A 23,766-nucleotide genomic window follows, 5' to 3' on the forward strand; every position below is an offset into this window, starting at 1 on the left:
AGATAATTTGAAAGTTTTCACAATTTATATTGCCTGTGTGCAAATTAGGAGCAATCTAGTGGAAGAAATTAGAAAACCTATGCTCCTAATTAGAAAAGGAATATATACTGACCATAGAGAAATAACTGCTCTGAGTTGAAAAGCCAGTATATCGTATAAATCAAGTCTACTGTGGAAAACTAAGTTATTTATTATCCCTGCCTTTTTGAAAAAAATAATCTGGAGATGACATTGATGTGCATGGAAAAGTCAAAGGATAAATATTAAAAGAACCCTACTTTTATTTTGATAAAATTTCTATACAGAGGCAGAAGTATTATTGAAATTAATAGTCACATGTTAATGGACAGTGTGATTTGTATGAAGGTGAAAGATCAGGATATATTTTCAAAAGCTTGGTACATATGATTATCTTTTTACCCCTGTACAAGCATTAATTTGTGAATTGTTTAGCTAACTCAATAATTCATTTTAATTAAAAAATGTTATTTGCATACTTGGAGATGATTTAAATCACAGTTTTGAAAAGAGAAAAATTAAAGTATCAAGGTTAATGTCAAAAATATATATTTATATAATCTAAAAAGTGTTTACAGTTTTATATAATTTTTCAATCTCCCTGAAATCACGAAAGACAGCAAATAAGCCTAGCAAACAAGGGGTAATATCTTTTTTTTGTAAATAGATATGTAAAATGTTTTCCAAACAGCAGGTGGCAATCTTTATAAATCTGGTTGCAAGCAGTACCATCTTATATCTGTATTTGCAGATGAAAGTCAGTGTTAAAGGACTGGTTAAGAACCTTGGCATGCTCAGACTAGTTTAGATAACTTCAAATATTAAAAAGGGTCTTATTTAATTATGCTTACTGTTCCAGTGAAATTTCTCCCTGGGCAAAATAAATGCCTTTGTTTAACGCTTCTTAATTTTTATGAAGCACAGGAGAAATTTCACAGGGCTAATTAGTGAAGATATCCTTCTTAACAGAATCCTTCATGCTGGTTAGTTCTTATCATTCAGGATTCATATGGTTTTAAGAATGAACAAAACTAATTTTAGATTTTTTAAAGCTCTAAAAAGAACACAACTGACTTATTGTTGCCCTCAGAGTCTAGTTTCTGTTGCTATTATCTCTGAACCATGAAAAGTCTTTAGAATTCTCAATATGGAGAAATACAAAGTTTTGATCCCAGATAACTCTTAGAATTCATTGAGTTGTTTTTTTTTAAACTGAAGTAGTCATGTTAGATAAGAGACAGAAATCCATAGCTGTCTGAACTGAAAAGGAATCTCAAACAGGGGCAGTCATCACACCCAGCAGGACCAGATAGCCAGAGTTGGCGAGCTTGCCCACAATTAACAGTGGCAACATCAACTCTAATTGGGTCTTCAAATTTCTAAGTTCAGAGTTTAATACACAGCAATGAAATCTTAAAATTTCATGCTATTAGCTTTTCTATCATGTTTACAAAATTTTGCCAATGATATAATTCTAAAATCCTAATTTTCACTTATTTATTGAGTCTTGAGTATTAACAGTATTTTATGAAATATACAGACTCATAGGAAAGAGTCTCTGTTCTACATGAACTTTCAGACATATGTGATTTATAATATGGTCAATTTCTGACCTTTCCCGTATGCTATGCTTATGTGTAAAATCCTCTAATGTAGCAATACTTCCAGGCTTTCTCTATGAATTAAGACCTGATGCTGTCATTTTAAAGTGAGTTCCTCACAGGCATTTCCTTTTGCAGTGGGAATGGGGCAGGAAAACCGAGGTGTCCAAGGTCACACATCAGGATGGATTCACAGTGAAGTTTAAGTTTCTGAGTTTCAGCCTTATATTTGTATTTTCTCGCGCATCTATTTTCTACTAAAGTAATCTAAGGCAACTTGTTCTCTCAGTAAACAAATATTTTATAAAGATAGTTACAAAAATGATACCCCAAACTATCAGTAATTTCAAACTTGTCTACCCATGTTATTGTTCAATATGCCTACTCATTTTGCAGCAAATAATTTAAAAACATACAGAAAACAGTCTATGACACAGAAACAGAGGAAACCTCATACTTTAGGGCAAGACGTGAATCACCATTTATCAACAGCAATACTTTAACAGAGGAAACATTATCTTTAACCAACGGCAATATTTTTCATCTTTTTTTTTTTGAGGGCCCAGCGTATCTCCCGGGGACACTCTGAGCGCACTCACCAGGACAGCGCTGCTCACTGCATCTCCGCACTTCCTCGCCTGTCCCTTCGCAAGGCTGCCCGGTCATGGCCGCGCCCTGGCAGGTCCTCATCCTTCTCTCCCAGCCTCCGTCACAGGACCTGGAGCAGCCACTCCAATGACCCCACTGATTCCACTGCCCATTGGCTGAAAGAAACATGCCACCACAGTCAACGGCGGAGTACAGCGCTCAGCACTTCAGGTATTCAAAAGTCTGAGGGCCATGACTGTTCAGTTTTTATTAATCCAACACCACGAATAAAGTATACAGAAATATTTGACTTTCCAGCCAAATTTAGAGCACTGTGATGAACAGAAGCTTCTATGGACATTGAGCTTTAAAAGAGTACAAGTTCAACTCTAGACTTCATCGATTTACATCAATATTTAGTATAATCGAATTAATTTGACCTAATTTAAGAAGCTGCTGAATTTTGTTGCCTTCTTAATACAACATACAGTAGAATGAGCTTTGGTACAATTGGCTTCATTGAGCAGAAATGTATAATGATCGGTTTAGCCCATGACTGTCCTGCATGGCTCTGTCACAGAACCTAATGGCAGGCATCCTTAAAATGCAATCCTCAGGCCTCACCTGTGCACTCGGGGTTGTAACACTCTCTGCTCTCTGCCCAGGGCCCCCTGCACTCCGAGCCCCCGTGCGCAGCCGCAGTGCACAGCCGACTCCTCTGCTGGGTCCCATTCGAGCAGGTCGCCGAGCACTGGCTCCAGGAGCTCCACTCCTGCCACTGTCCGTCGACTGCAAGGCAGAAACAGAGATGGTATGAGGAGGTCTCCAGGAGACAAGGCTGTACACAAAGTAGATGCAGGTCTTTACTGCACTTTTCAGATGCTGCATTTATGACAAATTAAAGTTCTTTAGGACCTTGTGTACAGCAAGTGTATCAGTGCCCTTTTTCCAACAACATTTGCTTCCTGTGCCACATTTTTGGTAACTCTGACAATAATTCAAACTCTTTATGATTATTATATTTGTTATGGTGGTCTATGATCGGTGATCTTTGATGTGAATGTTGTCATTGCCTTGGGGCACCAGGCATATACGAGACAGGGAACTCAACAGGTAAGTGTTTGGCGTGTGTTCTGACTGCCGCACCCGGCAGCTGATCCTTCATCTCTCTCCCTCTCTTTGGGCCTCCCTATTCCCTGAGACCCAACAGTAATGAAATCAGGCCAATTTGTAACCCTACAAAGGCCTCTAAGCATTCAAGTGAAAGGAAGAGTCACACATTTCTCACCTGAAATCAAAACCCAGAAATTAATAAGCTTAGTGAGGAAGGCATGTTGAAAGCTGAGGCAGGCCAAAAGTCACACCTCGTGACAGCCAGCCAAGTTGTGGATGGAAAGGAAACTTTTAAAGGAAAATAAATGTGCTACTCTTATGCACACTGGCGTGAACAAAGACTTCCTGCTTATACAGAGAAAGTTTGACCGTTCTGGAGAGAAGATCCAACCAACCACACCATTCCCATATGCAGAAGTCTCATCCAGACATAATAGGGCCCTGAGGTGAAGTTGCCCAGTCGTGTCTGACTCTTTGTGACCCCATGGACTGTAGCCTACCAGGCTCCTCTGTCCATGGAACTTTCCAGGCAAGGGTACTGGAGTGGGTTGCCATTTCCTTCTCCAGGGGATCTTCCCCACCCTGGGACTGAACCCAGGTCTCCCACATTGCAGGCAGATGCTTTACCCTCTGAGATACCAGGGAAGCCCAAACTACCTTCCATTCTATGAGGGCTGAGAGAGGTGAGGAAGCTGCAGATGAAAAGTCTGAAGCTGGCAGAGATGGGCTCATGAAGTTGAAGTAAAGAAGCTGTCTCCGTAACATCTAAGTGCAAGGTGCAGCAACAATGCTGATGTAGAAGCTGAAACAAGTTATCCAGAAGATGTGGCTAAGATAATTCATGAGGGTGGCTACCCTAAACAACAGATTTTCACTGTATACACACAGCCTTTGATTGGAAGAAGATGCTAAGACTTTCATATTTGGAGACGAGAAGTAAATGCCCGGATTCAACACTTCAGAGGACATGCTGACACTCTTGCTAGGGGCTAATGTAGCTTTTAAATTGAAGCCAGTTCTCATTCACTATTCTGAAAATCCTAGGGCCCTTAAAGTATGCTAAATCTTCTCTCTCTGTGTTCTATTAATGGAACAACAAAGCCTGCATGACAGGACATCTGTTTACAACATGGTTTACTGAATATTTTAAGCCCACTCTTGACCTACTGCTCAGAAAAAAGATTTTTTTCAAAACATTACTGCTTATTGACAATGCACTTGGTCACCCAAGAACTCTGATGGAGACAATGAGACTAATGTTGCTTTTTCATGCCCGCTAACATAATGTCCATTCTTATGGATGGAGATCAAGGAGATATTTTGACCTTTAAGTCCTATTATTTAAGAAACACATTTTGTAAGCCTATAGGCATCAGCTATAGTGATTCCTCTGATAGATCTGGGCAGTGAAGAAGAAACCTTCTGGAAAGGATTCACCATTCTAGACGCCATTAAGAATATTCATGATTCATGGGAAGTGCTCCAAATAACAACACTAACAGAAGTTTAGAAGAAACTGATTGCAATCTTCATTGACTTGAAGGGGTTCGAGACATAAGTGGAGGAAGTAACTGTAGATGTGGAAACAGCAAGAGAATTAGAATTATATGGGGAGCATTAAGATGTGACTATTGCTGCTACTGCTGAGTCGCTTCAGTTGTGTCTGACTCTGTGCGACCCCATAGACAGCAGCCCACCAGGCTCCCCCATCCCTGAGATTCTCCAGGCAAGAACACTGGAGTGGGTTGCCATTTCCTTCTCCCAAGATGTGACTGAATCACTGCAATTTCATGATAAAACTTGAAGGGTTGAGGAATCAGTTGTTGTAGATAAGTAAAGAAAGTTTCTTGAAGTGGAATCTACTCCTGGTGAAGATGCTGTGAAGATTATTGAATGACAACAAAGGATTTACAATATGACATAAATGTAGTTGCTAAAGCAGAATGGAAGTTTGAGAGGACTGACGTCCATCTTGAAAGTAGTTCTATTATAGCCAAGATGCTATCAAACAGGATTACATGCTACAGAGAAATGTTTCATGAAGAATCAGCCAATGTGGGAACTTTTCTGTCTCATTTTAAGAAATCGCCACTTCCATTTGAGCCCTCAGCAACAACCACCTTGACCAGTCAGTAGCCACCAACATGTGGGCAAGACCCTCTACCAGCAAAAAGATTACAATTTCCCGAAGGCTCAGATGATGGTTAGCATTTTTTAGCAATAAAGTATTTTAAAATTAAGGTACGTGCATTGCTTTTAAGACATAATGTTATTATTGCACACTTAAGAGACTATAGTATAATGTAAACATAATTTTTATGTGCACTGGGGAACAAAAAAATTGGTATGACTTACTTTATTGTGATATTCCCTTTATTGAGGTGATCTTGAACTGAACCTGTGATATTTCTGAGGTGTGCCTATACAAGGTGAAACCAACCTTGAAAATGAATGCTAACCAAGAGACTCTGAATGAATCCAATTAGATGTTATTACCCTCCAAACAACTATTACCTCATTCTTCATTTCTGTTTACTTTTAGGTATCTATTATTTCATTTATTGATTTATTTCTTCAAATATATTTATTGACCACTTAAAAAGACAAGACCTTGATTTTGGAGATGGGTACAGGTAGCAATGAATATAATACATAATGATAATTACAGAGCTCATATTTTAGAAAAGGACTCCCTAGAACAAGTTAAACAGTTAGGTACACACCAAATAAATTAATTCTATAGCATTGCTGCAAAGGATGATTTCAAGACAGAGTGAGACAAGAGTTTGCAGGGTCTTGGGAGCCTTCCCTGACAAAGCAAGTTTTCAAGTACACTTGAAGGATAATAGGAAGTCCCTAAGAAAGTGCTTATTCCATGAAGATACAGAGGTACTGGGCAGGACCGAATGAGAGGCATTGTGAGCACCATCCAGACAGCCAGGTGAATAACTACCAGGGAGGTCAGGGAAGAGACAGGGGCCAGATTTCAAACCTTTTGTCAGCCTTGTTAAGGATTTTAGCTCTTTGCTCCGATTGTTAAGCAGCCATTGGAGGATTTCAATGGGACTCGGATGGTATCTGGCTCAGGGCAGAGAAAGAGCAGCAGGAGAGCAGGGGAGGGTCTGAGCTGGAGGAGGAAACCTGCCAGGGTGGCATCCTGGGGATATCAGAGACACGAGGGAAGGGCCCTGAGCGGAGAGAGGGCCAAGGGGACACCCAGGTGTCCAGGCTGGGATAGAATTCAGATGGTTGAGCCTTAGAAGTTCAAATTGAGATGCATTTATTTATTCACTAATTCAAATGACTATTGAGAATCTTTCAGTCACCAGACACTGTGATAGGTGTTACAAGAAATACTAGAATTTGATTCCAACCTCTCAAAAATCTTTTAGAACTCATCAAAAGAATTACTCTATTTACATAAATAAGTAAATAAAAAATGAAAAGTAATACCAATTTAACACAACAATAAAAACACTCGGGAAACTCATCACACCTACTAGGAGTAACTGTGTTAGACTAGTATGGTAAGATTTGGATGGTTTAGACAAAGGAGAAGCATTCATGAAGGTATAATCCCATAGGCCACAAATGAAAAGTGAGCAAAGGAACCAGGCAAAATATTTACCTCAAGGCATTAACTAGCATATAAGTGTTAAAAATGCACCAGGATATTACTGTCCACTTTTTTTCCAATGTCATTCCATTGCTTTTCATCTATTTCATAAATCCAAAGTTATAAACTAATGCTTCTGTGAAGACCCACCCTGGCAGAATAGGAATGAGTACTTTCAACCTCATTTCAGATTGTGCAGGGAGCTGTTAAAAAGAAAGTTGTTTAATATGTACCTAGTGGTACTGTGTGATTAAAAAAAAATCATAAAAGGCCAATTTAATCATTCATGTCATTAAGCATCTCACTTTCAGCACCTGACACAGTCTTAATGACTATATAATCCATTTGCCAGACAAAAAAGAAGTCTAGTGAATCCATTTCCTCTAGATGTTGGCTTTGAAGATGAGTGTGGTTTCCATTTCAGAAGTTTGCCTTTCTAAGTTAACACTTATTAAGTTTGCATTCAGAGGAGAAAGGGTTTAAAAAAATAAGATTCATACCTGCACTGTAGGTACCACCTATTTGGCCTAAAACTGTACAGGTATGCAAGTTACTGAGAACATTCAGAAAGCAACACAGAAAGAAAGATGAATTAAGTGATACCAGTCAGTTCAGTGCTAAGTGACCAAAACAAAGGAATATGTGATATCCTTAAGAATTCTGCTTTAAAGTAAAAAGATTAGTAGTTTTTAGGAATGTAACACTTGTACACTCACTACAAAGAAAAGAGGGTAAGTGTCTACCGCTAGGAAGATGTAAATTTAGGAATGAGTGAGATAGAGTAAGACTCACGAGTAGGTAATTCAGCAGGGGGCTATATTATGGGTGAGGAGAGAAAATATCTTGCTGAAGACATATTAGACATATTAGAAAAACAGATTATTTGTGAAGTGTTTTGCTCAGTTGAATTTTTTTTTTTTGAAAGAAGACTTTGCATCAGTTCAATTCAGTTCAGTCGCTAAGTCATGTCTGACTCTTTGTGACCCCATGAATCGCAGCACGCCAGGCCTCTCTGTCCATCACCAACTCCCGGAGTTCAATCAGACTCATGTCCATCGAGTCAGTGATGCCATCCAGCCATCTCATCCTCTGTCGTCCCCTTCTCTTCCTGCCCCCAATCCCTCCCAGGATCAAAGTCTTTTCCAATGAGTCAACTCTTCAGATGAGGTGGCCAAAGTATTGGAGTTCCAGCTTTAGCATCAATCCTTCCAAAGAAATCCCAGGGCTGATCTCCTTTAGAATAGACTGGTTGGGTCTCCTTGCAGTCCAAGGGACTCTCAAGAGTCTTCTCCAACACCACAGTTCAAAAGCATCAATTCTTCGGCGCTCAGCTTTCTTCACAGTCCAGCTCTCACATCCATACATGACCACTAGGAAAACCATAGGCTTGACTAGACGGACCTTTGTTGGCAAAGTCATGTCTCTGCTTTTCAATACGATGTCTAGGTTGGTCATAACTTTTCTTCCAAGGAGTAAGCGTAATCATTGTTAAAATTTTTTTAAACATTTTCAGTCCATACATTTGTAACATTAGTTCAGTCTTTCTGTCAAAGTACAAATTTTACGTTGTGGCTAAAGTTCAAGAACGAGTAAAATTAGATATTTGAGGGAATTTTGAACTTTGACACCACTATAAACATCAGCAAAACATATACTTTATACAGGAAGTTTTGTTTATAAATCAGTTACATAAAATAAATAATAATGAAAATGCATCAAGTGTAAGTTTCTGATGTTATATTTTACACTGAGAACTAGAAGTCTCTTTTTGTGAATATTCCCTGCCCAATATGAAAGAATAGCTATGACAAAGTAACTGATTACACACTTTCTTAGAAAGAAGAAAAGACCAGTATTCCCTTAGTGTGTCATATAGTGTGATAAATCAAATGTCCATTTCCAGTGGGTAAATGGAAAATTGAGAAGTCAGAAAGAGAGGGGTATGGGAATTTAATTTAAAGGATTCGATAATTGACCAATATGTATACGAAAGAATTTCTTTTAGTGTCAAGTGTGGAACATTTATTTTGTCATCTTGGAATTAAAAAAAAAATCATTGATTATGTTCTAAGGTGGCAGAAAAGGTCACTTTTCATTCCAATTCCAAAGAAGAGCAATGCCAAAGAATGTTCAAACTACTGCACAATTGCACCCACTTCACTGGCTAGCAAGGGAATGCTCAAAATGCTTTAAGTTAGGCTTAAACAGTATATGAACTGAGAACTTCTAGATGTACAAGCTGGATTTAGAAAAGGGAGAGGAACCATAGATTAAATTGCAAACATCAGTTGGATCACCAAAAATGCTAGAGAATTCAAAAAAAAAAAACAAACTGCTTCATTCACAATGCTAAAGTCTTTGACTGTGTAGATCACAAGCTGGATTTAGAAAAGGCAGAGGAACCAGAGATCAAATTGCAAACATCTGTTGGATCACCAAAAAAGCTAGAGAATTAAAAAAAAAAAATCTGCTTCATCCACAATGCTAAAGTCTTTGACTGTGTAGATCACAAACTGTGGAAAATTCTTAACGAGAGAGTAATACCAGACCACCTTACCTGTCTTGTGCAGGTCAAGAAGCAACAGTTACAACTGTACAAGGAACAGTGGACTGGTTCAAAACTGGGAAAGAAGTACATCAAGGCTTATATTGTCACCCTGCTTATTTAACTTATATGCAGAGTACATCATGCAAAATGCCAGGATGGGTGAAGCACAAGGTGGAATCAAGACTGGTAGGAGAAATATCAACAGCCTCACATATGCAGATGACACCACCCTTATGGCAGAAAGTAAAGAGGAACTAAAGAATCTCTTAATGAAGGTAAAAGAAAAGAGTGAAAAGGCTGGCTTAAAACTCAGCATTCAAAAAATGAAGAGCACAGAATCCGGAATCCAGTCCCATCACGTCATGGCAAATAGATGGGGAAACAATGGAAAGCGACAGACTTTGTTTATTTTCTTGGGCTCCAAAATCACTGCAGATGGTGACTGCAGCCATTAGGGACATGAACTCCTTGGAAGAAAAGCAATGGCAAACCTAGTCAGTGTGTTAAAAAGCAGAGACATGACTTTGCTGACAAAGGTCCATATAGTCAAAGCTATGGTTTTCCAGTGGTCATGTACAGATGTGAGAGTTGGACTATAAAGAAAGCTGAGCACCAAAGAATTGATGCTTTTGAACTGTGGTGTTGGAGAAGACTCTTGAGAGTCCCTTGGACTGCAAGGAGATCCAACCAGTCCATTCTGAAGGAGATCAGCCCTGGGATTTCTTTAGAAGGATTGCTGCTGAAGCTGAAAACCAATACTTTGGCCACTTGATGCAAAGAATTGACTCATTGGAAAAGACCTTGATGCTGGGAAAGATTGAAGGCGGGAGGAGAAGGGGATGACAGGATGAGATGGTTGGATGGCATTACCGACTCAATGGACATGAGTTTGAGTGAACTCCAGGAGTTGGTGATGGACAGGGAAGTCTGGTGTGCTGCAGTCCATGGTGTCACAAAGAGTTGGACACAACTGAGTGACTGAACAACAACAAGGGTGGGAGGCAGAGGATAAATTAGGAGTTTGGGATTAAAATACACTATCATATATAAAACAGATAAGCAAGAAAGACCTACTGTAGAGCAAATGGAACTATACTTCCCTGGTGGCGCAGTGGTATGAATCTGTCTGCCAATGCAGGAGACACGAGACACAATGTAGGTTAGTTCTCTGGGTCAGGAAGATGCCCTGGAGTAGGAAACAGCACCCTACTTCAGTATTCTTGCCTGGGAAATCCCATGGACAGAGGAGCCTGGCAGGTTACAGTTCACAGGGTCACAAAAGAGTTGGACATGACTTGGTGACCAAACAACAACCATAATAACCGACAAGAGGGAAGAATCGGGAAAAAATATTGGTATATATGTGCATATAACTGAATCACTTGCTGTACACCTGAAATAAACTAAATCAACTATACTCCAATAAAACTTTTTTTAAGAAAAGAGTATCACAATATCATGAAAATATCTGAACCAAGAAGAAAAAAAGAAACGTCTTTCAGAAATGGTAGTGTTATTTCACTAAAATAAAAAAAAAGGTGATGTTTTTGAGAGGTGGAAATTAAGAGCTCTGTTTTGGACATTTAAGCATTTCCCAAGCTGACATGTACATTACACTTCAGGGATAAATGTTGAGATCCTTGAAAACCAATTATCATATGATACACCTTAGGTTTCTTTTTCATAACCACTTAGCTAGCTACCACACAAGCCATGAAAAGACTTTTTTCTTCTTATCTGATGCTTGCTGGAGAATCCAAAGCAGTGCTGAAGCTGTCTCTCCCAGATGCATTTAGGTTTGCTCTCCACCCGGGTGAGTTCAGACCAGAGAGACTATCAAAGCACTCCCCACTCCATCTCCACTTACTCAGATGGGACTGTCCTACACACTTGCAGGGCAAACCCAGACTCTGCAAACCCATGAGTTTGAAAACACCTCAAAGCTTTCTTTCTAGAAATCTGTGCTTGCTGCTGCTGCTGCTAAGTTGCTTCAGTCATGTCCAACTCTGTGCAACCCCATGGACAGCAGCCCACCAGGTTCCCCTGTCCACAGGATTCTCCAGGCAAGAACACTGGAGTGGGTTGCCATTTCCTTCTCCAAAATCTGTGCCTATTGCAAGCTAATTAGTATCTGTCTTTCTGTCAGAAAAGTCTTTCTGATGGTTGGGGGAAATGTAAACAATCCAACAGACTGGTTCCAAATAGGAAAAGGAGTCCGTCAAGGCTGTATATTGTCACCCTTATACGCAGAGTACATCATGAGAAACGCTGCGCTGGAGGAAGCACAAGCTGGAATCAAGATGGCCGGGAGAAATATCAGTAACCTCAGATACGCAGATGACACCACCCTTATGGCAGAAAGTGACGAGGAACTAAAAAGCCTCTTGATGAAAGTGAAAGAGGAGACTGAAAAAGTTGGCTTAAAGCTCAACATTCAGAAAACGAAGATCATGGCATCCAGTCCCATCATTTCATGGGAAATAGATGGGGAAACAGTGGAAACAGTGTCAGACTTCATTTTTGGGGGCTCCAAAATCACTGCAGATGGTGACTGCAGCCAAAATTAAAAGATGCTTACTCCTTGGAAGAAAAGTTATGACCAACCTAGATAGCATATTAAAAAGCAGAGACATTACTTTGCCAACAAAGCTCTGTCTAGTCAAGGCTGTGGTTTTTCCAGTGGTCATGTATGGATGTGAGAGTTGGACTGTGAAGAAAGCTGAGTGCCGAAGAATTGATGCTTTTGAATTGTGGTGCTGGAGAAGACTCTTGTGAGTCCCTTGGACCGTAAGGAGAGCCAACCAGTCCATCCTAAAGGAGATCAGTCCTGGGTGTTCATTGGAAAGACTGATGCTGAAGCTGAAATTCCAATACTGTGGCCACCTCATGCAAAGAGTTGACTCATTGGAAAAGACTGTGATGCTGGGAGGGATTGGGGGCAGGAGGAGAAGGGGACGACAGAGGATGAGATGGCTGGATGGCATCACGGACTCGATGGACATGAATCTGAGTGAACTCCGGGAGTTGGTGATGGACAGGGAGGCCTGGCGTGCTGTGATTCATGGGGTTGCAAAGAGTCGGACACGACTGAGTGACTGAACTGAACTGAACTGAACTGAAACAATCCAATATGGGCTTCCCAGGTGGCACTCGTGGTCCAGAATCCACCTCCCAATGCAGGAGACATAGAGGCCTGGGTTCAATCCCTGGATGGGGTGGATCCCCTGGAGGAGGAAATGGGAACCTACTCCAGTATTTTTGCCTGCAGAACCCTATGGACAGAGAAGCCTGGTGGACTACAGTCCATGGGGTCACATAGAGTCGGACAGGACTGAAGCAACTTAGCATGTAAACATGTATGCAGATGTTCCAAAACTGGTCTTGCAGGCTGTGGACACCGTCCTGAGAATCCACACTGTGATTGGCCTGGCTCTCCTAGACTCATGGACAACTGTGCGCATGAAGACCCACCACGCTCTGCCCTCCTGGAATCCACAGTCTGAGGGGCTGTGGTGGAGACAGATGACAGTAAACAAGGAAACAAAGGAGAAACAACAGTTTCAGCGGGAAGAGTTATGAAGACGAAATGACCACAGAAGAGCTGAGTTCCCATCACTAGGAGGAGCCAGAGACCTGAGCTCCATGGAGGGCTCCACCCAAGGAGGGCTTGAGGGCAGGAAGGCTTTGTGCATTTCAGGAAAGAGATGAGTTTGGGGCTCATGAAGAGGGGGACACAGCAGGAGGTGGGTCCTCAGGGCAACAGAAGCCAGATCTTGGGGAGTCCAGCAGGTACAGGACCAAAAAGCTAAGACGCCATGAGAGGACTTTATAGTTGTGAAGAGACAGGGCGTCATTCACATTTGAGCCCTTCTATTTTGTGGATCTGTGCAGACTGGGCTGCAGAGGGCCAGGAATTAATGTGGCAGATGTTAGCGGACTAGACTACAGCCCAGACAGGGGTAAATGGTAGGACCTGTTACTGAACTGAGTTAGAAGAACTTTCAAACAGGTCAGCAGGCATATAGCCCTGCAATAAAAATGTCTATCTGGAACATGTTGAATCTGCAGTGCCATTACAGACATAACCCAGGGAATCCTGCATTGAATAGACTTTGTTTAAAGTCGTCTCTCCCAAATTTCCTCCCTCCCTCTTCTCTTATTTTTTCTTTCATGGAATACCATTTGACATCACATTATAAGGCATAATTTCTTCTGTGAAGAGTCAACATTTTCTTGGGCTTTTCATTTTTCTCTTCATTTCTATCATCAGCATTTGCAGTTGGGCTTTTTCAGTGTCCTTTTTCAATTTAAAAACTCCAAATGCCTATCACTTGTGAACCATCGCACAAAGGCGTCCAATGATGGAGAATAGGATGCCATATTCTAAAGCTGGGAAGATGCTAAGATCAGCCAGTCCTACCTTCAGAGCAGCACTTCCTTATAAAACAGCACCACTCTGCAGACACAAAGTTTTTTTTTCAGTAATGTGACATGTGAAGACATTTTCTGGACACAGAAAAATTAAAATTACCATGTTTAAATTGTTAGATTCCTGGGTTTTACTTTGTTATATAAGCTTCCTTCTGCAGTTGTGTTCACTTGGAAGAAAAATCTGTCTCCCATATGCAGGGGACAAGTTAGTTCCTATGATACATTTTATTTTATTTTATAACTTTAAAATTTTTATTGAAGCATAACTGATTTAATGTTGTGTTAATTTCTTTTTACACCAAAGTGATTCAGTTATACATAGATACACATCCTTTATTATATTCTTTGCCATTATGGTTTATTCAAGGATGTTGAGTATAGTTCCTGGTGACTATGATACATTTTAATGAAAATACTATGCTTCAGTCTATTTTCTTATCTTGAGAATAACTAGTGACACTCCAGAATTGGCTGGATAACAATAAACCCAAGTCATGAGTATTTTGTACACTAAAACAATCATTTCAACAACTGTTCTGGGTTGATTATTGCCGGCTGATTAAGTTACCAATAGGGAAGAGTTGGGGGAGAAAAGCTGGCTTGTAGGCTATCTGACTCGGAATGGCAAAGTTGGAGAGCCTTGATTTTTATTGACTTGAGAGTTACCCAGGAAACGGGAAAGACTCCTTTGGAATACAAGACTGAAATATGGAAGAACCATATGCTGAAGAGCCTAAACTGATGTTTTGTATCTGCCATTTTTATATAAATGACAAGATAGGAGATATCAAAATGAAATACCCTTTTAAATAAATAGAATTAAGGATAGAAGCAAGTTACCATGGTAAGACTAAGGATTTAAAAAGTAAGTTAAGATGAAGTTAATATAAAGTTTAAATGAGAAAAACAGTAAATAGTAAAATAAAACAATCCAGAATTAACACAGACATAATGATTTTTTAAAAAATTTCATAAGCTAAGCACTGAAAGATCACCAGAATAGTGCTTAAAAATCTGAAATGACACAAAATGAATACAATCACTACATAATAGACCAGAAGGTTAAGATTATAAAATATAAATTAATTAAAGACCAGGTTAATGAGGTATCATTTGTGTTGTAAATTATAACATCCTCATGCTGAGAGATCAGGGACCTCTCAGATGGTGAGTCAGATAGGGCAAAGTCTCAGCGTCTTTCCACTCACTGTCTCCTCAAGAGCTCCCTGCAGAGGGACAATGGGAGGTCACCCTCTCACAGATGCTGAAGACTCAAAATACTAGCACCGCAGGAGACTGAAGCCTCATGCTCACGGTAACAGACATTTGGGTCCAGCTCTATTCCTCAGAACCTACTATCGGGTGGTTCTTTCCTTCTTCTTGGAGTTTATAAGAGTCTGCAAATGTATCTGGAAAGTACAACCAAATCAGATCTCTCTAGAAAGGCTCCGGATCCTAAGGAATGGATTTCTCAAAGGCAGGACTGCTCAGTCCCATAGACTGACATGTACCTACTTCTCCTTAGAAAAATCCTGCCCAAGGAATCTCTTTTGAGTATCCGGTTAAGCGTGTCCATAAGAAGCAAAGCTCAAAAACTAAACTATCATAATATCCTGAGTTTATTTCACCAAATCCCTTGCTTTTCAAGTAATATTCTTATCTAAATCATGATAAATACCCTCAACTTTATGTTATTTTATACTTTTCAAGATTCTTAACCTAACTTTAATCGTAGAACATTCCTAAGATATGAAGGGTAATGAATACTGGCTCTGCTTTACAAATCAAAGTGGGGAATAGAAAAGAGAAAGAAGTTGCCAAAGTAAATATTTACAATTAAGGACTGGGATGAAACCTTCATCCATGTCTTGTGAATTCCAGACCACTGAACCATATTTATTCATTCAGACATAGTTTTTATAGATAAATGAAAACTTGTCAATAACTCCTTATTTCAGTCTCCTATCTGTCACTTACATATTATTTACCCCTGCCCATCTTTGCTATTATTTATCCTCTACTTCATAAATGTATACCAGAAAAAGAATTGTCGAAACGGAAACAAGTAGGGCCAAACTTGAGTCACTTGTTTCTCCAGTCTTCAACTTTGGACAAAGGGAAAGAATTATTACCATTACTATAAAGCCATATACTATGAAGGAAATGATAATGAACCTTGAGACTTTGAAGTGAACACTTAAACATTTATTTTCCCCAAATAATTTAATTTTGGAAAAGATAAGGTAGATTTTATTTTGCAGATACACATCTATATAATGTTAAGGGAGGGCATTACCTAGGAAATGTAAACATTTCATAATGTCTGTTAATCTTCTCCAGCTGAATATTAATCAAAATCACTAAAAACAGAAACATCTAAAGTGATCCAGTCACCCTGGAGGAGGGGTCACCATTTAGGGGACACCCGGGCAAGGGCCTGACAAACTTAGCCAAACTTCAGTGCTATTGGCAGCCTCCTTGGTGTCGTAATGATGTGTTATCTCTTGTTGGACCTAAAACCATCACAGAGCACATGAGTACCAGACAAGGTCACTTTGAGACTGTGATCAAAATGAGGTAAACCAAAACTACTTCATGGACAAAGACAGGTCCCAGTGGAACACACATTCTCAGAACACACATTCTGAGAGAGGAGTTGCGTTTTCCTCTCTCAGCTATGATGAGTGACACAGCAACTCAGCTGGTCTTCACTTGTCCTACATATTTACTAAGATACTAAATCCTAGAGCTGCCCCCCTCACCCTGACACCATCAAATGTGAAGCAAAGTCCTACTTTAATAAACTTTGTCTGAAATCACCCAGCACAAGCCCAAAAAATTGACAAGTCTTTCCTAATACCCTCTTGGGCTTCCCTGGTACCTCAGAAGTAAAGAATCTCTCTGCCAATGCAGGAGACTTGGGTTTGATCCCTGGGTCAGGAAGATCCCCTGGAGAAGGAAATGGTAATCCACTCCAGTACTCTTGTCTGGGAAATCCCATGGGCAGAGGAGCCTTGTGGACTACAGTCTATGGGATCGCAAAAGAGTTGGACATGACTGAATGATTAAACAGCAAAAACAGCACCCTCTTACTAAGATGCCCTGCAGTTCCCTATGTTAATTCCCCCTCACTGTGGAGAGTGACAAACTCAACTTGTTCAACTACAAGTGTCATCCTGATGGACTCTCACTGGAGCACAGGGACGTGATAATACTACTAATATTTATTAATAGCATTTGCTAGTTTTCTAACTACCAAGTTCTCTCCTTTAGAGCACCTCATGTGGCCTTCTCATGAGGAGGGTGTTACTATTCTGTCCTCAATGTGCAGCTGAAGAAACTAAGACCAGAGGAGCAACACAGATGTGAAATGTAATATCTAAATTCAAATATGTTTTCACTTGCAAAAACCAAAGATCTTTCCACTACAACACATTAATGTATTTTTAAATAAGAACAGAAATGCCCTACAAAACATCTGGATGAGCATTAGAAATTTGGATAGGTATAGGTGGAAAGAATCCACTTAACAGTTATTCTTTGGATACGACCAGGTACAAAGTTGCACAGAGAGGTAAACAGGAAATACAAGAGCACTTCTTTGTTGTCAAATATATCAACTAATATCATTGTGAACTTGATGCTCAATTAGTGACTGCAATGAAAATGTGGAGAAAACAGAAAACACAGGTTGGACTTCCAGAAATTCTGGGTATGGTGAGGTAATAGAAACAGACCACAAAGACCACTGAACACACAAATACATACATACATCCTTCCATAGTATGACACTTGATTGGTACTATAGATGAGAAAGAGGCTACTCTGTCTATGGGGATTCTCCTGGCCAGAAACTGGAGTGGGTTGCCATGCCCTCACCCAGGAGATCTTCCCAACCCAGGATCAAACCTATTTTTCTTAGGTCTCCTGCACTAGCACGTGGGTTCTTTTCCACTAGCACCACCTGGGAAGCCCATAGGAGATACATGTGCTGTGCTAAGTCGCTTCAGTTGTGTCTGATTCTGCAACCCTACAGATTGTAGCCCACCAGGCTTCTCTGTCCATGTTCTCCAGGCAAGAATACTGGAGTGGGTTAATGTGTCAGCCAGCCAAGAAGAAACACTTATTATCCCAATGATGGAGTGGATGCTATGTAGGAATGATGAGTGTTGTTCACACTAAATAATGAAATGTGTTTTATTTATGCAAATTCTGATCAGTTCAGTTCAGTTGCTCAGTCGTGTCCAACTCTTTGTGACCCAATGGACTGCAGTAGGCCAGGCTTCCTTGTCCATCGCCAACTCCCGGAGCTTACTCAAACTCATGTCCATAGGGTCAGTGATGCCATCCAACCATCTCATCCTCTGTTATCCCCTTCTCCTCCTGCCTTCAATCTATCCCAGCATCAGGGTCTTTTCCAATGAGTCGGTTCTTCATATCAGGTGGCCAAAGTATAGCAGTTTCAGCTTCAGCATCAATCTTTCCAATGAATATTCAAAACTGATTTCCTTTAGAATTGACTGGTTGAATCTCCTTGCAGTCCAAGGGACTCTCAAGAGTCTTCTCCAACACCACACTTCAAAAGCATCAATTCTTCAGTGCTCAGCTTCCTTTACAATTCACCTCTCACATCCATACATGACCACTGGAAAAACCATAGCTTTGACTAGACAGACCTTTCTTGGCAAAGTAATGTCTCTGCTTTTTAATATGCTGTCTAGGTTGGTCATAGCTTTTCTTCCAAAGAGCAAGCATCTTTTAATTTCATGGCTGCAGTCACCATCTACAGTGATTTTGGAGCCCCCCAAATAAAGTCTGTCACTGTTTCCATTGTTTCCCCATCTATTTGCCATGAAGTGATGGGACCAGATGCCATGATCTTAATTTTCTGAATGTTGAGTTGTAAGCCAACTTTTTCACTCTCCTCTTTCACTTTCATCAACAGGCTCTTTAGTTCTTCTTCACTTTCTGTCATAACGGTGGTGTCATCTGCATATCTGAGGTTATTGATATTTCTCCCAGTAATTTTGATTCCCTACTGATAATATATGACATCCTATTCTTATCTGATACTTTCCTTAGTCAATGTCCAACTTTCTCCCATTCCTTTTGAGCAAAGTTAAATCACTTGCCTCCTTGCCATACAAGGAGAGAAGGAAGGAAGGAAAAGTTAAATCTGTTATTTCCTAGTTTGAGTCACTAGTAACTGATTTGTGTACTATATCTAAACATTTGTGTACTATTTGTGTGACTAGTGTTGGCTGGGGGCAGTGGGCCAGCAATATACAGAGCAATACGTGTTTCTTAAAAGCTGGGAAGCTGTTCTCACATGACCCTACACTAAAACATCACTGCCCATGATCAGAACTTGCACAATCATATCCTGCAAAAGTGGTGACCAGAGACCCAATTTTTTGTTTTGAATGTTCCCCTGCTTTCTTCTGCTCCGTGGCCCATGTTAGCCTAACCAAGGAGAACCAAGTGTGGGTCTTACCTACACTCTTCATCACAGACACGTTTCTTATCACAGCTTTTTTTTTCTTTAAGAGGATAAAACATAGGGAAAACACTCTCCGACATAAATCACAGCAGGATCCTCTATGACCTACCTCCCAGAATATTGGAAATAAATGCAAAAATAAACAAATGGAATCTAATTAAAATTAAAAGCTTCTGCACAACAAAGGAAACTATAAGCAAGGTGAAAAGACAGCCTTCAGAATGGGAGAAGAAAATAGCAAATGAAGCAACTGACAAACAACTAATCTCAAAAATATACACGTATCTCCTGCAGCTCAATTCCAGAAAAATAAATGACCCAATCAAAAATGGGCCAAAGAACTAAACAGACATTTCTCCAAAGAAGACATACAGATGGCTAACAAACACATGAAAAGATGCTCAACATCACTCATTATCAGAGAAATGCAAATAAAAACCACAATGAGGTACCATTTCACACCAGTCAGAATGGCTGCTATACAAGTCTGCAAACAATAAATGCTGCAGAGGGTGTGGAGAAAAGGGAACCTTCTTGCACTGTTGGTGGGAATGCAAACTAGTACAGCCACTATGGAGAACAGTGTGGAGATTTCTTAAAAAACTGGAAATAGAACTGCCATATGACCCAGCAATCCCACTGCTGGGCATACACACCAAGGAAACCAGAATTGAAAGACACACGTGTACCCCAAATGTTCATCACAGCACTGTTTATAATAGCCAGGACATGGAAGCAACCTAGATGTCCATCAGTAGACGAATGGGTAAGAAAGCTGTGGTATATATACACACTAGAGTATTACTCAGCCATTAAAAAGAATACATTTGAATCAGTTCTAATGAGGTGGATGAAACTGGAGCTGATTATTCAGAGTGAAGTAAGCCAGAAAGAAAAACACCAATACAGTATACTAACGCATGTATATGGAATTTAGAAAGATGGTATTGATAACCCTGTATGCAAGACAGCAAAAGAGACACAGATGTATAGAACAGTCTTTTGGAGTCAGAGGGAGAGGGAGAGGGTGGGATGATTTGGGAAAATGGCATTGAAACATGTATAATATCATATATGAAACGAATTGCCAGTCAAGGTTTGATGCATGATACAGGATGCTTGGGGCTGGTGCACTGGGATGACCCAGAGGGATGGTACGGGGAGGGAGGTGGGAGAGGGTTTCAGGATGGGGAACACGTGTATACTGTGGTGGATTCATGTTGATGTATGGCAAAACCAAAGAATATTGTAAAGTAATTAGCCTCCAATTAAAATAAATAAATTTATTTTTAAAAAAGAGGATATCTTAGGAATCTCGGGTAGGATGGCTATAAGAAATGTAGGTTGAAATCACTTAATATTCAAATTACTACCTTTTATTGAAACTAGAGCATTTATTTGTGTTTTTCAGAATTGCATTCTATTTATCAATTGCATTCTATTTTTCACTGCAACCCAGTTCAATCCCTGGGTTGGGAAGATCCCCTGGAGAAGGGAAAGGCTACCACCCCAGTATTCTGGCCTGGAGAATTCCACGGACTGTATAGTCCACGCAGTGGCAAAGAGTTAGACAAGACTGAGCGACTTTCACTTTCATTTTTCACATGTGTGTTTCTAAATCCTCAGAAGACATTGCGAATTTCTAGAGATCAGGGATTCTACATTATAAGCTCAGTAGTGTTTTACATCTAGTTGATAGTTAATAATGCTTTATATTCAGTGACGATCCCTGAAATTAGCCATAAGATAATTAGTTCTAATGCTTCTTATATCTAAGATATCCAACTGTAAAGATCTTAGAATGATTTCAGTGACAGTATAATACAGGTGAAACACTACTCGCTTGAAAACATACATGGTTACTAGGTGAGTGATATTTGGTGTATGCGCTTGCGAAGGAGCCAGTGGGGCAAAGCTGTGGAATTATGACTGAACATCTCTAAGTCATAACTGTATCAGCTTAGAAAAATGAATTTTCTTATCTGAATTCTAACAACTTAGCATCTCTATGTACTCATATCTAAGCTTTTTATGTCTAGATAAAGTTATGGAAAATGGTCTATGAAAAACCTGGCTGACAACACTTTATTGATCATCGTCATTTTATCTTTGTACTTATGGGGATCAACTGAGGTAAAGAATTAATTAAAAACCAATATATCAAAAGATATTCCATAGTTAGCTATTCTTACTTTCCAGTGTTGTCTATTTTTTTCACATTCCATAGAAAAATGAGTGAACACTGACTACCTATAAATATCACAGCTTAGTTGTTAGAAAAAAATTCTAAAATTTGCATAAATTAAATCTTTGGGGAAAAGGCAGAGCATAAATATACATGAATATGTCTGGTGTGCCTATCTGTATATTTACATAGAGATAGAAATAAGAACTTAAATAGATTTTCTGGGAATGATTTGAAAATAAGGAATCATGATTTTGACACCTTAGTATTCATAATACCTGAATACTGAATCATGTAGTTATATTCACAATTCATAGAATTTATAAAATTATAAAAGTAAAAAGTATATTACTCAATATAACTGCTACATATTTACACGTATACTCCCAAGCATAGGAACCCTAGTCTTTGTCTGAATTAAAAGGGAACAATTAAGCTTGTTAGATGACTGTTTCTTCTCTGCATTTTGAGTGTTTTTCATAGTCCTCAGATACTTTAGATTCTTAAAATTTCCAGAATAACTTTAAAACAATGTATTATAAGATAAGATATTAATGTGGGGAATTTAGAGGGCAAATGGGACTCAATGTGAGTTAAGTAATGTATCTGGAGTTCACTACTGGGATCCCAGCTGTTGATTGCACGGAGAGTATGTGACTGCATGGGCCAGTGAGAAACTCTCCCAAATAGACGATGCTGCTTGTTAATACTGGTCTGCTCATTTTTGTTAGACTTTGCCATTTGCCACTCATACCTGTCTCTTCCTTTAAGAAGTGTCTTTGCTTTCCTGGGAGATTCTATCATTGTTTGTGTTCATTTTCTCCCATAAATTGCAAATCCCTTCAAGCTAGAGATCAGTCTTTTTCATTTTGTAGGTATTTATGTGTGAATGTTTCAGCATCCTAAATAACAGCATTACAAAGACTTTTCTCTGGAGCAATGGGGGAAATTATCAAAAGGTAAAACAGAACTGAAACATTTTAAAGGAAAGGAAAAAAATGTAAATACACTTGAAGAACAGATTTTCCAGTCCTCATAATCACATCATATTATATATCACTTATGATCTCACCATTTTGAATACCTAGCAGTGAATGCAGAAAGTCTGATTTTCTAGCAAATGTCTATAATCCTCATATGGAAGGACCATCTCTACACCAGACTCTAGTTACAATGTGGAAGCAATAGTCCATTCAAGTCTTTGGGACGTCTTACAAATTTTCCAGGAGAGAAATCCATGTATAGGATAAAAGTCTTAGTGGGAATCATTAATATGCATATTTACAGAATTTCAATAAAGGTGAACATCCCCTGGTATACAGTATTAATTATTAATACTTCAAAATAAATGAAATATTAATATACACAACTGCATACAATAAAATCAAGGAAGGTAGCTGGTTTTATTTAAGCAAGAATCAATAAAGAAAAGGCTCATTTTCCAATGTGGCTAAATGAAGGTGGTACTCTTAAAATCTCTTAGGTATACTGGGGACCATATACAAAGATGAGAAACACAGTTCACCAAATGCAGAACAGGCTCACCGGGGCAGAGGGCGATATTACACGGCTTATGATGCGTCTCCGGCCCTTCGCACGGCCTCCCCCCATACTGGGGCGGAGTGCACGACCTCGTTCTGGTTCTCTGGCCTCGGCCACAGGTGAATGAGCAGAGACTCCACGGAGACCACTCCTCCCAGACTCCATGGACTGCAACAAAGCAAAGAAGCTTCAAAAACAGGAACTGAGACACGAAGTCAAAGATTACTTTTTTAAATACATAATTAAGAAAAAAAAATCATCAAATAGACAAGTATGAAGATAATTTAAAACTTCAATTGAATTACTCTTATTTGCCATAAAATGTAAGTTAACTCAAAAATCATTAAAATAATATAAACTTGCATGTACCTTTGTATTTGAACAATTATTTATATCATATAGTTTATTATCTTTTTTTTTTAAATGGAAATGTATCCCTCTCTGTCATGGTAAAACAGTCATGAGTTACTTCACATACATGTAAAAATTAACTAAATTTCTTACAGTAACCTTCTGGAGTTAAAGCTGAATTTAAATAGACAGGGTCAATTTAATTTTTTCAACATTTAAAAAGTTTCAGGATTAATAAACTGGATTAACAAATTTAATCAATGTATTAAGTTG

At 39.3% G+C, this 23,766-nt stretch overlaps 1 protein-coding gene across 1 annotated transcript in view; it reads right to left on the reverse strand.

The window, feature by feature from the left end:
- Positions 1–23,766, reverse strand: part of ADGRB3 (adhesion G protein-coupled receptor B3) — an 898,087-nt gene that overhangs the window by 519,569 nt on the left and 354,752 nt on the right. Inside the window, exons 6-8 of the mRNA XM_069599501.1 lie at positions 23,146–23,310; positions 2,832–2,996; positions 2,219–2,383 (exon numbers count right to left, since the gene is read on the reverse strand). Coding sequence (XP_069455602.1) covers positions 2,219–2,383; positions 2,832–2,996; positions 23,146–23,310 — 495 coding nt within the window. The remainder of the gene's footprint in view (positions 1–2,218; positions 2,384–2,831; positions 2,997–23,145; positions 23,311–23,766) is intronic.

The sequence above is a fragment of the Ovis canadensis genome, chromosome 9 (genome assembly GCF_042477335.2).
Source record: "Ovis canadensis isolate MfBH-ARS-UI-01 breed Bighorn chromosome 9, ARS-UI_OviCan_v2, whole genome shotgun sequence".
Lineage (NCBI taxonomy): Eukaryota > Metazoa > Chordata > Mammalia > Artiodactyla > Bovidae > Ovis > Ovis canadensis.